General features: G+C 36.3%; 1 protein-coding gene across 1 annotated transcript in view; it reads left to right on the plus strand.

Moving 5' to 3' along the window:
- Positions 1-14579, plus strand: part of LOC134542327 (hemicentin-1-like) — a 369603-nt gene that overhangs the window by 240797 nt on the left and 114227 nt on the right. The window contains exon 5 of the mRNA XM_063386475.1: positions 6148-6309. Coding sequence (XP_063242545.1) covers positions 6148-6309 — 162 coding nt within the window. The remainder of the gene's footprint in view (positions 1-6147; positions 6310-14579) is intronic.

Below are 14579 nucleotides of genomic sequence, written 5' to 3' on the forward strand. Positions count from 1 at the left end.
TGAAGCTTTTTCCGTATTATGTTTTTAACTTGCCTATGAACACGTTATGAGTTTGACATTTGAAATAATAATTCTGACACTAAAATGTACACGTAACTAAAAAAAATTAAACAGTTTCTTTAATCATTTATCAGATCTCAACATACATGATCATCAAACTAGTAAACCTCTACAAAATAAATTTTCTCAAAAATTAAAGCCTTCAAGAAAGTTGGCAGCATCCAAGTAGTATTACGACTGAAGTGTGGATTATTGAGAATCGCTCGGCCTGTTGGCGGATGGATGTATGGCGTACAGACGGGTGACGAACGGACGCGACGTATTATTGTGAGTCCAGCTTTACTGCACGTTATTAATTACAATTATTTGTATCGGTAAATTTTTGTTTCAAACATCAAACTTTAAAACGTGTTCAAACGAAAGTTAAAAACATAATATGGAAGTAACTGACCAAATAAAAATAAATAAAAGTTTAAAAAACTAAAAAAACACGCTTTTATAGAAAATCCAACTGAAAAATAGAAAATAAATTTGATTTCAGAATAGTGTAAATAAGAAAAAGTTGTATTTTATTGTAAAAAAAAGCGTGGGGTGCTTTTTAAGATATTATCAAAATGATAATCATTCTACTCATATCTGTCAATAAAATATTTATAACTATTGACACCATGCACCCCACGCATTTTTTTTACAATAAAATACTTTTTTTTTTCTTTTACACTATTCTTAGTTCAAATTTATTAAAATTTATTTTCTATTTTTTAGTTGGATTTTCTATAAAAGCGTTTATTTTTAGTTTTTTTAACTATTATTTATTTTTCATTTTTTAGTTGGATTTTCTATAAAAGCGCGTGTTTTTATTTTTTTAACTATTATTTATTTTTCATTTTTTAGTTGGATTTTCTATTAAAGCGTGTGTTTTTATTTATTTTTAACTCTTTTTTTTTTATTTTTAGTTGTGTTTTCTTTATTACATCAATTTACTAGTGAGTTTGAGTAGATATTGGCTGCTTTTAAAATATATATTCGATATATCTTGTTGAAGAACTATAGTAAAGAATATTTTCAATATTCTTCTATGAAAATCAATGATTTTCAATAAAATTGGGAAGTCATTGATGTTTATTCTCAGTAACTTATCCGAGAAATGAGCAATTTGGGCGCCTGCTGCCTCCCTTGGATGAGATAGCCGGTTCTCAGGTTCCCTCCCCGAAAATTTCATCTTATTCAAAGTCGGTAACTTATCTGAGGAATAGGTGATCAGCGCGCCTGGTAGTTTCCCTTCTTGGTCTTGGCGCAAATACACTAGGTACCAGTTTTAGGAAAACAAAAAATCGCTAATCCTGATTATCCTAGTAAGGATAACGGGTCTGACTGTTTCAAATATTGAATTGTCATCGGTCCTTGATTAGTATGCCAAATTTCGAGTTAATGCGACGTTTTTAAGGGGTCAAAATCATGTTAAAATTTCCGTTACATACTAACATACATACGTATGAAGCTAATAAAATCAACCTCAAATCAATGAGGTCATAATTTCATCCGTGCGTCCGTCGAAAATTAAAGCTTTGCCATGTTTTGACGGACGGATGGAATATTTAGGGGCATCTGATCGGCTGTAGGGTCATGTGATTGACTGACGGATAGGTAACAGACAGATGTGATGGGTCATTGTGAGTCCAACTCTATTTGTCAACGCGGCTAGCTATTGTCTGGCCCAAGGCGCGAAGCAACAGGTGCACGGTGTGCACTGGCACGAGAATCTGCTATCCACGTAAATCTACATGCATCTTTTATACACGTAAATCTGCTATATATGTGAATTTACGTGAACCTGCTATCCGCGTGAATCTACGCGAATCTGCTATCCGCGTGAATTTACGTGAATCTTCTATCCGCGTAATCTACGTGAATATGCTATCCGCGTAAATCTACGTGAATCTGCTATCCACGTGAATTTACGTTAATCTGCTATCTTCGCGATTCTGTGTAAATCTGCCATCCACGTGAATTTACGTGAATATGCTATCCGCTTAAATCTACGTGAATCTGCTATCCACGTGAATCTACGTCAATCTGCTATCTGCGCGATTCTATGTAAATCTGCTATCCACGTGAATTTACGTGGATCTGCTGTCCACGCGAATCTACGTGAATCTGCTATCCACGTGAATATACGTGAATCTGCTATCCATGTGAATTTACGTGAATTTGCTATCCGCGTAATCTACGTGAATCTGCTATCCGCGTAAATATACGTGAATCTGCTATCCGCGTAAATATAGTTGAATCTGCTATCCGCGTAAATATACGTGAATCTGCTATCCACGTAAATATACGTGAATCTGCTATCCGCGTAAATCTACGTGAATCTGCTATCCACGTGAATCTACGTCAATCTGCTATCTGCGAGATTCTATGTGAATATGCTATCCACGTGAATTTGCGTGAATGTGCTATCCGCGCGAATCTTCGTGAATCTGCTGTTCGCGTGAATCTACGTGAATCTGATAACCTCTCGTTAAATGAACAGTTGATCGCGCTACAGAGAACGTATTTCAGTGGACTCATATATCTGCCCTTCTATGGTTTAACAGACAGTATTTAATAATGCTGCGCCGAACGTGAAACTCATGCATTGGTTTTCTATGCAAGCATGCATCTTCATAAAAAAAGCATGTTTGTAGGGAATTTCATTCCTGTTGCGATACACTTTGACTCACAAAGTTATGTCGACAAATAAATTATTGCGGGGACAGTAAGATTGAAATTGTGATCACCGAGCAACCAAATTACGGCATCACACCACGTTAATTAAACCTAATTAACCCGTGGAAACCTCGCAAGCTGAATTCCGTACTGCCGACAGCGTTGTTGTTCAACTAATGAATAAAGTAATCGTTTGTACACAGCTAGCTGATGTACCCGTTCTTTCCTACGCGAGGCTACATGTCTAGAACGCTCTCTCGCAAGGTGGGGGGTGGGGCAGAGAAGAATCCACGGTGCTGTTACTATGACCCTCGTGCATTAGAGAGAGAGAGAGAGAGAGAGAGAGAGAGAGTAAATTCTGTTTTAATGCACACTACAAACTAAAGACGAGACACGCGCACAAATGAACACAATCGCACATCATTCGTCACTGTTTGTTATATACAGCATTTATTTCCTCTGGACTCCCGTCATACTTTCGACTGTCGTTAGCAAGAGGCACAGCATTAAATACAAGCCCCTCCTGATTGCTGCTAAAGCAAGTAGATTTACATTGATATCTCCGGCTTGCTTTCCCTGAACACTATCATGGGCAACGATAGTTGGATGTCGTTATCTAAACCAGAAAGTGGAGTTTCGAAGACAAATCATTGGAATGAAGCATTACGTACCTTGTGCAAAGTGGAATTAGAAAATCCTTCTGTATTTGCTTAGAAATATTATAATTATTCTTGGAATATAAACGGTTTTGAAGTTATACTTATTTAGGTGCGTTATAAAAAAAATGATGAGTGAAATTTTACGATGCTCGCGCACCGTGCAACGAAAGTTTTACAGAATGAAAAACGACTACATACAAAAAGAAGCTACATACAAATAAAAAAATTGTATATGTGCTTTTAAATCTTACACTTTAGTGATTGATATTGTATTCTGGTCCATATAATAAAAATATATATTTTATTTAAATTTATAAGAAATACTACCAATTGTAGCTGTTACCATGGTACGACATCCGCAAAAAAATTTTTATTTCGTTTTTCGTTTCATGGCCGATAGATAGCAAAACCATCGTCACTCAAATTTTCATATATAAATTATATATATAATCACTATTTTTTTAGACACGATAACTGCCGTAATTTTGCACAAATTGCTTCCATAGAGATACCTATATAAAATAAAGTAATGGAAAATAACGGTCTAGTTCGTTAATGGGCAAAAACCGGCCAAAGTAGTATAAATTGGGAAGGTATTTTGAAAAACAGAAAAATCGCTATAGATGCCATAATAAGAGAAATATCACATCCGTTTTAACGTATTGTTACTCGTAGGAGTAATACTAAAATCTTTTGTACAAATACATTTTTTATACGACCAACCATGACTGCAAGGGGTAGAAAAAAAAACAAAGGTTGAAAGACAAAATAATTCATAACTCCCTTAGTAGGCACACCATCTAATCTGTTCCGATTGTTTGTAAATATTATTTTTGTCTAAACCTTTTGTCTCAAAAAATTGGATAAGACGAAGCATTGCTGTTAAAGGTTGAAAAAACAAGGCTAAAATTAAAAAAAAAAACTAAATTTCCGTACCATGTAAACTATTGAGTCTGCTCTTATTGATTATAGAACCAAAGGGTGGAAAAAATAAGGGTTGTAGGACACAAAAAAATCCATAACTCTCTAATTAGGCACACTATTAAATCCTTTCAAATTGTTTGTAAACCTTATAAATATTTTCTAAATCATAATTTTTAAATACAACCAACCATTGCTGCAAAGGGTGGAACAAACTGTGGTTAAAGGACTGAATACAGTATTCATAACTCGCTGAGTACGTACACCATGAAATATGTTCAGATTTTATGTGAATCTATAATTTTTATCTAAATGTTTTGTCTGAAACATTTTTGATAAGATTAACCATTCCTGCAAGGGGTATAAAAACCAGTAGAAATAAAAAAGTCAAATTCTGTGACATTTACGCTATTAAATCCATTTTTATTTTTTGAGAAACCTTAAAATATTATCGACAGCTTTCGTCCTAAATAATGTTCATGCGTTCAACCTTACTTAAAAGGGTGGAAAATAACATGAGTTGAAGGACAAAAATATTAATAACTCCCTGAGTTTGTAATCCTTATAAATATTATCCATAACTTTTGTCAGAAAATTTTTTTATACAATCAACCATTGCTCACTAAGGGTGAAATAAACAGAGGTTAAAGGTAAAAAATTCTATGTTGTGCCTATTAAGGGAGTCCTCTAACCCCTGCTTATTCAACCCCTTGAAGTTATGGTTGGTCTTATCAATAACTTATTCAGACAAAATATTTTGTTATTACTCCTTGAAGTTATAATACGTTCAAACGGATGTGATATTTTCCATATTATGGGTGTTATAGCAATTATTTTTGTATTTTAAAAAAAACTTCCTATTTATATCTCTTTGGTTACATATTTCCCATTAACGAAATCGCCCGAGGTTTTCCACTACTCGATTTTATGTATAAGTTTGGAAGTTATTTGTGAAAAATTGCCACAGTTATCGTGTCCACAAAATGGTGATATAGGCTATATAGACATATAAATATATATAAACTTTTGAGTTGACGATGGTTTTGGGTTCTATGGACTATGAAATGAAAAACTATATAAAGAAATTCCTAAAGTCGCACCATGGTAACGGCTTCTTTGAAATTTACCTATAAGGTACTTCGAAATTTACCTACACCTGTAGGCTGTGCCCAAAGGGATTTTTTAAGTGTATTTATATAAGTGAAGTTATGTTCCCGTATGTATAGCGATGTAAGGTTGCTTGTAAGCTTCCATTGTCAGTGACAGGGAGTGTCTGTGGAAGGTTTAGTAGTATCTTGGCAATTTTCATGGGAGTGTTTGTGAGGTTATGTTCCCGTACTTATAATATTTTTGCATTATTATTGAAAAAATAATTAAGTTTTAAATTTAAAATAATATTTCAGCATATTTACTGTTTTACTGTATTCATTTTAATTTACCTCGATTATTTTACCCAATTAAATATTTTTTGTAGACGTGTTCATATTAATATTGAACATTGAGTATTAATTAAAAAAATTTAATTTGGTTGAATTTACACTTTACCAAACGTATTTATAATGTCACACCAGTCCTTTATTATTTTATTTCTATTAATTATTTGCATGCGAAATTAAAAAAAAAAAGATGTTTTTATTACGTAAAAATATGTATACGTTCTAACGTGCGTACATGAGATCACTCAAGCTTTTTATTTTTATTTTTAACGAGTACATTTATTTTAAAAAATGATTTAACATCAGGTACGTGACTAACTTCACGTTGAGCTAGTATATAGAACACCTACGCGGCGGCAGCTTGCGGAGACTGCTGCAGGGTGCCCGGGAGCTGACCTCGGACCTCGCCGTGTGTCCGGCAGGTGTCGTGGGTGCGGCGCCGCGACTGGCACATCCTCACGTCGGGCCCGCTCACCTACACCAACGACGAGCGCTTCCAGGTGGTGCACGCGGCGGGCGGCGACGACTGGGACCTGCAGATCAAGTACGTGCAGAAGAGGGACAACGGCACGTACGAGTGCCAGGTGAGTCGCCCCCGGACGACTGTCTTACAAGAGTCTAGCGGCAGCAATGCTACCGTCCTGCAACTGGCTGCAAATGCCGATCCTCTCCGAAGTTGGCCGATCGGGAGCGCCTACCCCCTGGATGTTTTTTATTTTTACGCGCGCGTTTTTTCTCTCCAGTATAAAAATGCCACATAGACTGTTTAGTGGATGGTTGGTTATATTAGGTAAGTATAGCTACATTAAAAATACTGTAAAATCATTTCATGGTTGTTTAGCAAATAACTTTTTAATGTGTAGCTATCCAGCGCTAGGAAACCGTTTACATGATTTCCAAGTATCTTTAATGTAACTATCCACAAAGTTTTAAAGTATTTATAATGTAACTAACCTAACCTAATTGACCATTAGTTATCATGTCCTTACCTGAAAATTACAATTTAATTAATAAATTTACTTTTATTTGCATTCATTATTCAAATATATTTATTACTTTTGAAATGTTACGTGCTCGTATTTATTTTTACAAGTACAAAAAAAATTCGTACCTGCCGGGATTCGAACCCTCAAACTTACGATTTGATAATAGCGCCGCTAAGCGCTCAGCCACGAAACCATATTTATCAATTAGAAGTTTCAGATAAGATATATTATCGTGCCGCCGGCCCCGGAACGAGCCTGAGCGGTGCGGCAGCCGGCCCCGGAACGAGCCAGTTGCCAGTTGCCAGTTGCAGAAAGGTAGAATTGCTGCCGTTAGACTCTTCTGACTGACTTCCCCTCCACCATCCTACCCGTCTAAAACACTCTTCCCCTCTTCCCCTCCCCCACAACACATTCCCCCTCTCCAACTCCCCCACCATCTCTCCATATTCTCCCTTCCCCCCTCCACCCACTTACTTAATATCTTCCCCCTTCCCATTCCCCTACTCTAACCCCCTCCCTCTTACCATGTTCCCTCTTCCCTCTCCCATTCCCCCTTCCTCGCTCCATGTTCCCCCTTCCCCCTCCACACACCTACACACTATTCCCCCCTCCCCACCCTCCGCCTAATTTCTCCCTCTCACCATCTTCCAATCTTCCCCCTACCCTCACTTATCCACCAATTTCCTCTCTCCATCTTTCCCCTACCCACCATTTTCCACCATTCCTTTCTCCATCTTCCTCCCTTTTCCCTCCCCATACCCATCCAAATCCAAAACCACCCTCCAAACCTACTCACCCATTTCACCCCTCCCCCCTCTTCACCACCACCCCTCCACCCCTCCACCACTCCACCACTCCACAACTCCACCACCCCACCACTCCACCACCCCACCACTCCACCACCCCACCACCCCACCCCACCCCTCCACCCCTCCACCCCACCACCCCTCCACCCCAACACCTCTCCACCTTTCCACCTCTCCACCCTTCCACCCCTCCACCCCTCCACCCCTCCACCCCTCCACCCCTCCACCCCTCCACCCCCACCCCTCCACCCCTCCACCCCTCCACCCCTCCACCCCCACCCCTCCACCCCTCCACCCACCCCTCCACCCCTCCACCCCTCCTCATCACCACCCAGCACTGTTCCCTGCGGGGAGATGGCTTTGATTAGCACCTGCGGGCTGACACACATGGCGATACGAGACGCGGTAAACATCCAAGGTCGTGGATATTAAAGCAAGAAAAAGCTGCGTGAATATGAACACAATATTTTTTTTTTCAATAAACTCCGACCATTGATGACGTTCTGACGGTACATGTCGTAACCTTTGAGTATGAACACAAATTTCGGACGGTATTCATCACACCGGTGCTACTTTATATATCAAGTTTGTGGTGTGAAACGAAAAAGAGGTTAGCGATGTAATTTAATTGTAATAAATATTTTTAAAATGTAAAATTTTCGTGGTACGATTTTCTTTTTTAATCATAGCTGGGACTGTTAAGAAATAAAATCTATTTACAATGAAGTTTAATGAAAATAATTTTTGAGGTTAGGAAGTGTTATGGTGTATATTTGTCTATGGTTTTATGTTTGCTATGGCGATATAAAGGCATCGCAACTTTACCGACAAAAATTTAGTTTAATCCCTCTATAAATTAAATAATTATCAAACAAATTCACCGATAGTTTAACTGCCCGAAATAAAAATAAAATTTAATACCAAAGTATTTTTAAAGTATCGGTGAAACAATTTTTTTTATTTCATTAACAAAATAGTTTATTTAACGCACGTATTAATTATTCAGTTATTGTTGGCTCTTCATTTATCACTGATTATACCGTGGAGCCGACCTCCTTAGCGTATTCGGATGCACACCGGGTTATAATGACTATTTTTATGGGCTTTTCCTAATACTTTAACTGATACCTCCCTGGTATTTGCTGTTCTACTACACATATTTCTAACAGATATGCACTCAGTGTAATGTCATGAGTGTAAGAATTTGCGCAAGTGATGATATTTACGAAGAGTTGCTCGCCTTTTAACATCTCATAATATTACACTAAGTGAATAATTTTTTTCAACATATTTGTGGCAGAACAAACGCAAAGAAGACATAGGGTTAAAATTAAATAATAGCACATAAATAAATTAGTGACGAAAAACGATAAAAATCCACATGGAGGGTGAGACCAGGCCTGTAAATTTAACACTATACCTCTCTGGAAACTTTTGTTCCGTTACATATATTTTCAAAATTTATTTTACCAAGAGTGATATGATTGCTTTAAAAGTCGCTCAAGTGATAACAATAACCATAATTTGCACGAATTATTACACCCATTATATTGCACTAATGTTGAAATATTGAAAGAATATGTATCAGAACAACAAATAAAAAGAGAGTTTAAGTGTTGAATTTACAGAATAAGCCCTTAACTATACGTAATTCCGAGAAAATTATATATATACATATATATATATATGTAGGCGTTTGAGACCCCACTTGGGATCTATCTGGTTTGGCGCACGAGCTCTAAGGGTGACATTGTCTCACGCATCACACGCCACTTCGCCTCTACGCGCCAGGCACAGAATTGGCGTGCTGTCTTTGTGTCGGTAACGCGCTTCTATGGGACTTTAAGAGATGAGCTTCTAATTTTAAGAACAATTATATAAATAGCTTTTTCTGGTAATTTAGTGGGGTTTTAGTTACTAGCTTTCATGGTATAGACTGCGTTTTTTTTTTAATAAAATGAAAATCAATCCAGTGTTTTAACGAAAATATTGACTTGAAACTCTCTGCCAAACAGTGCAGGTAGGTGGACGTCTAGCTGCGATATATTTCACAAGAGGATAACAGTTCATAAACTTGAGAATCCCCTACATTTCAGATCTGGGTTTTTATATAATTGCATTAAAAAAATTTCGTTTGCAATACTGTACACGCGTTTGAATTTAAAGGAAAGCTGGTAGAAATATAACTGTTTAAAACGATTTATCTTCTCTTCTCAGTTGTGAAAAATCTACTTTACTGCGTTCATTCGACCGTATTTCGGAGGTGTGTAAAATTTCACTAATATCTGGTGGGCTAGAAGCGTTACACAACTCATCCATAAGTGAATATACTATACTTTGATATTATTAAAAAAATTTAATAAATTTGAAGTTCGAATAAAGCACGTACACATAAAATGTTGTCGCCGTTAATGCAAATTACATGCATGGGTCTACACAGGCGTGGAGCGAACTGGCGCAGAAGTACGACACATGGAATCGCATTCCAACAGGACATCGCTTCGTTTTTTGTTTTTTTTTAATTACTTGAAGCAAATGCTGGGATGATTTCATTACCGAAGATCACAGCCTGTCCCTCTACCTGCCACTTCTTCACGTGCGAAGTCACTACAACCATCTCCCATTTAGGAGACCCGGGTTCGATTCCCAGGGGGGTTGACGTGGATTTCTCGCGAGTATAAAACGGGGTGCCGTGAGCTGGTGGGTTTTCTCAGAGTTCTCCCGTTACCCCCAATAACGAATCAGGTCACTGCTCCATCGCATTCTTTCACCACTATTCTGCCTTAGTTTCCACGATGACATTTTTACTCATTAATTCAGTATTTCATAATTTAATGTATATATTATTACGTGCCTAAATTCTTGGAAATTACAATGTATTTACTGTCATTTCAGTAAATAATTTAACTGAAATAAACGAAGAGTTCTTCGTAATTTCAGCCAACTGGACTTCCAAATTCAGTTTCAGGGTAAATGATTTAAAAGAGGGATTGTATGAGTCTAAAAAGTTTTTGAATGGTTTGCTTACATTATTTGTGTGTATTTATGTGTTCAAATTCAATAAATTAAGTACCCGTAAAAGTACGAAGAAAACGATAAATTTACGAAGATCCCTGGATAATTTGTAACCAGCGTAACATTAAGGTGAAAAATTTTTAGTAGCGTGCATCTCCAATAACGTCGTTGTTTATAAGACGTAAAATTATTCAATACTGCACACATAACTAAAATACTTCAAGAAATGTTAAGCTCGGTGTCACGTATTTCACACAGTAACTTATTTGCACGAAAATGTTGAACTGCATATTTATTTCGCCGATTTTCGCACCATGAAATCAAGCTTATTCTGTATCCTCGTGCGATTTCGCACTCTGAAGTTAAAACAGTGACTGGCTGTAATACAAAGGTATTAATAATTATAGTAACATTCATATTTGGTGATTTATCTCCACTTAATTATAAGCTTCACCTTGAACTGGAACGTTAAAAGAATATAATATTATTTAATTAAATTATCAAAAAAAAATAAACTTAAACTGGCGGAAGAGGATGCATACTCAAAAACAAATGCTGATATAATTGAGATACCTTCACCGGAATCTTGAATACTATTCCTATTTAAATAAATTTGATTGAATTTAAAAAAAAAATATTTGAAGCAGTTTTGGTACATCGTGCATCAATTAATTAATTCCGATTAGTACAGGAATCACGGCTGATGCTTGCTAACTTAATTTGGAGCAAGCATAATTCCACTTCTGTGAACCGGCCATCCAGACGTACGAGCCACGTTGCTCCATAACTCAAACAGTGAGCCGTGATAACACGCTCAGCCGTTGCCACCGGGCTAACAAGTATTCAATGTTTCATCGGTCAAACAGGATAGCGGTTCGCGCTCGCCTCTCCTCGCTGAAGCAGCTTGTTTCACGGACGCGATCAGCAACACGGAATAATGTTGATTTATTCTGCGCGAGCGAAACTGGAGGACAGGGCGCGAGCGATAATTGGGAAACCTGTGCCCGACGCAACGTAACTGCGTTCCTACTTACGTCCCCGATTTGATCGTTTCCGGCTTTCCGCGTTCACGACTTAATTAATCCCGGGGCTGCTATCTAAAAGTTGTTTGAATTTCAAGTCATTAGCGTTTCCTGCAGAGAAACAGACCAAAAATTCACCGTTCAGCTTTAATACGGTTTATGTTAGATAACAGAAAAAAATAAAAGAATGTGTAATAAATTCAAAATATTATTCAGGCACCGTAATTTTAGTTGTCGTATTTCATTTTGAAATATCTTTGTATGTATAAAATAATAATTAAGGCTTTTTAAAGAATTGAGTTAATCTTATTGAAGAATAATTCTTAGGAATCGTTTACTGGGCCATTTTGTTAGATTTGCATTGTATGCATTATTGATTATAAAGGACCTGAAGGGAATATATATTGTAGCTATTTTGCTACATTTTTCAATTCGTTCTGTTAGAAAACTAAGAAAAAAAATTATTTGTGACTTCCATTTTATTCCCGATCCATTAAAGTTCAGCATTATGTTTTTTTTTTCTTTCTTGTCAATCTAAATTAACTTTAAGGTACAAGTACTAAAACCTACAGAAATTATATATTATTTTCTTGAAGGGACTTTCTTCATTTAGCTAATAACGATCGTTTTAAAAAAGACCGCATCTTTTTGACATTTTCTAGTACCCTTGAATGAATGTCTGCTTTTGGAAACTAAGTGCTATAGCGCGACCGTGCTTTTACATACCTGCACATCTTACATGCAGTTTAAAGTGTCTAAATGCCCTCTACTGATAGCCAATTTATATTCCGTTTATAGCTTCTAAGCGTCATTCATTAATGTGGTTTCTTTGGCAAATTTACAATGCACCATTATAAAATAACTGAATGCTTCGATAAAGTAAGTTCTGTTTTTTTTTAACCTTACACTTAATTGGTGCATTCTATATCATATGTTTAGTTTATCAAGCAATTTAAACATATTTACAGCCATGTAGTTTTTAGTACTGTGGTTCAATGAGTTCAGTGGGAATTGTTTTCTCCTGAGACTTGTAAATTGTAAGACATGGTGCAGTGGCGAGAGAGATAACGTTTGAATATGAACTATGTGCGCCTCCGCCACTCCACTGTTTAAGCAGAGTATTTTCCCAGAAGTGTAGGCGCGATGAATTTTAAATGTGCTGCTGTTTGGTCTGAAGTATGTTATACATGTATCTACTAGAAAAAAAATTAAAATTCATACATTTTTCTCATCTTTTGGTGAAAATAAAATGAACCGTCGTTCTACGGGGAAGTTTGCGTTTAAAACAGTTCACACCTTGCAAGTAGGTATAAAAAAAGAATTTAACCCGGAAAAAAATAAAATCCATATATGAACAGAAGCACGGACACGTCTATAAAACTAGTTTCATATAAATCTTTTTACAGGACACTTTAAAAAAAATTCTGTTCGTTAAAACTTATCAACGAGTTTGTGTGTTACAACCGCAGTAAACAAAGTTATGGATTTTAAGAAACCTTTTGGGAACGAACAGGAATTCCAAATCAGCATGAGCCCAAAGAGTACCGAAATAAGTTACTGTATCACATCCGATCACTTAACAGACTTGTAATGAAACTTTATCTCAATTAAATTTTAGTGTATAGAGTCTTTTTTTAGTGTTTTCTCATTTAATATTTTAATAAAAGCATGTTCGCTAAAGGAAAATGAATTTATCAGGTCGTCTGACATGTAGAACCCCCCAGCTATAATTTTTTATGACCACGTGAATTGCCGTAATATTTTCTGCCTCCATGATGGAGCATAAATATTCTAAAAAAAAGCAAAAAACGAGAAGCTACCTAGGAGTGGCAACAAATCATTACTCGCGAAAGGGTTAGCCCCGCTTAAATCACTCGACTATGATTGGTAAAGTTGTCTTGCCACGAAAAATATTCTCCGAGAGAAAACGTGCTAAGCCGAGAGAGGAATAATCTCCTGAATATTCGGGAAATGGGAACCAGAGACTGGTAAATGTATGAAACAAACGATGAAATGTTGCACCTAAACTTTTCCTGGAGAAATTTATCCTTTGAAATTTCTTGAAATAACCCTCGCGCCACAGAAAACAGTTTTTGCGGAAAGAAGGCGAAGTGTCAATTCATAATATAGAGAACACAAGAAACCTCTGCATTAAAATTCCCACATTAAAGTGATCCTACGCAATGCATGCACGTGGAGTAATGTGCATAAACCGTAAGTGATTTTCAGTTTAACATATGTGTACCTCGAATGCATAAGACACTATCTCCAAAACAAAACAAAAAAAACATATTTTTCTAGAGAGCCGTTGAAAGAGTTTAAAATAGTGCCTCAGTTGTATACCCTAAATTTGTGAACGGTTGACATATTGTATATCTTAGTGTTGTATGTCAATATAAATAACGTCCAATGGTGGTCAGGTTTTTGGTTAAAAGTGCATTTTGCCCAAAGTAGACATAGTGTCTTGTGTCTCCGAGGTACAGATATATACCCTATAGTATATGTATAATAAATTCACACGAAAATAAGTTTATTTAACATAGACGGGTGGCTTTATAGTGGTGATGTATAGGCACATATTATATTTATCACAATATGTGCTATATATATTTATTTTCCACGAATACACATGAAGTTGGAAACGCTAAAATTTAGTTATGTAGATTTGCTTTACTTGAAGTTCTTTATGTACAAACATTAAAAATGTTATATAATAAACTTAAAACGTTAGCAGGGCTGCGAATTTTTTTTTCAAGTAAGGCTACTTTTAAGTAGGTGCAATTTATGCACATTAAATTAAAATATGTTACAAATTATTATACTCCAGAAATATTTTAAATATCCATTAATATATAAACGTCTAGCAAATTTTATGATTAAAATATCAAATCATAAACACTGCGTAACAGAATTTATAATTAAACATTTTTTTCCCCTTTTGTTACCTTTATTACTTTCGCTGCGTTAATTACAGATGACTAATGACTTTTGTACGCGATGCTTGTGGGCAATGTGAAATTAATAT

Source organism: Bacillus rossius (genome assembly GCF_032445375.1).
Source record: "Bacillus rossius redtenbacheri isolate Brsri chromosome 4 unlocalized genomic scaffold, Brsri_v3 Brsri_v3_scf4_2, whole genome shotgun sequence".
In the NCBI taxonomy this organism is placed as follows: domain Eukaryota; kingdom Metazoa; phylum Arthropoda; class Insecta; order Phasmatodea; family Bacillidae; genus Bacillus; species Bacillus rossius.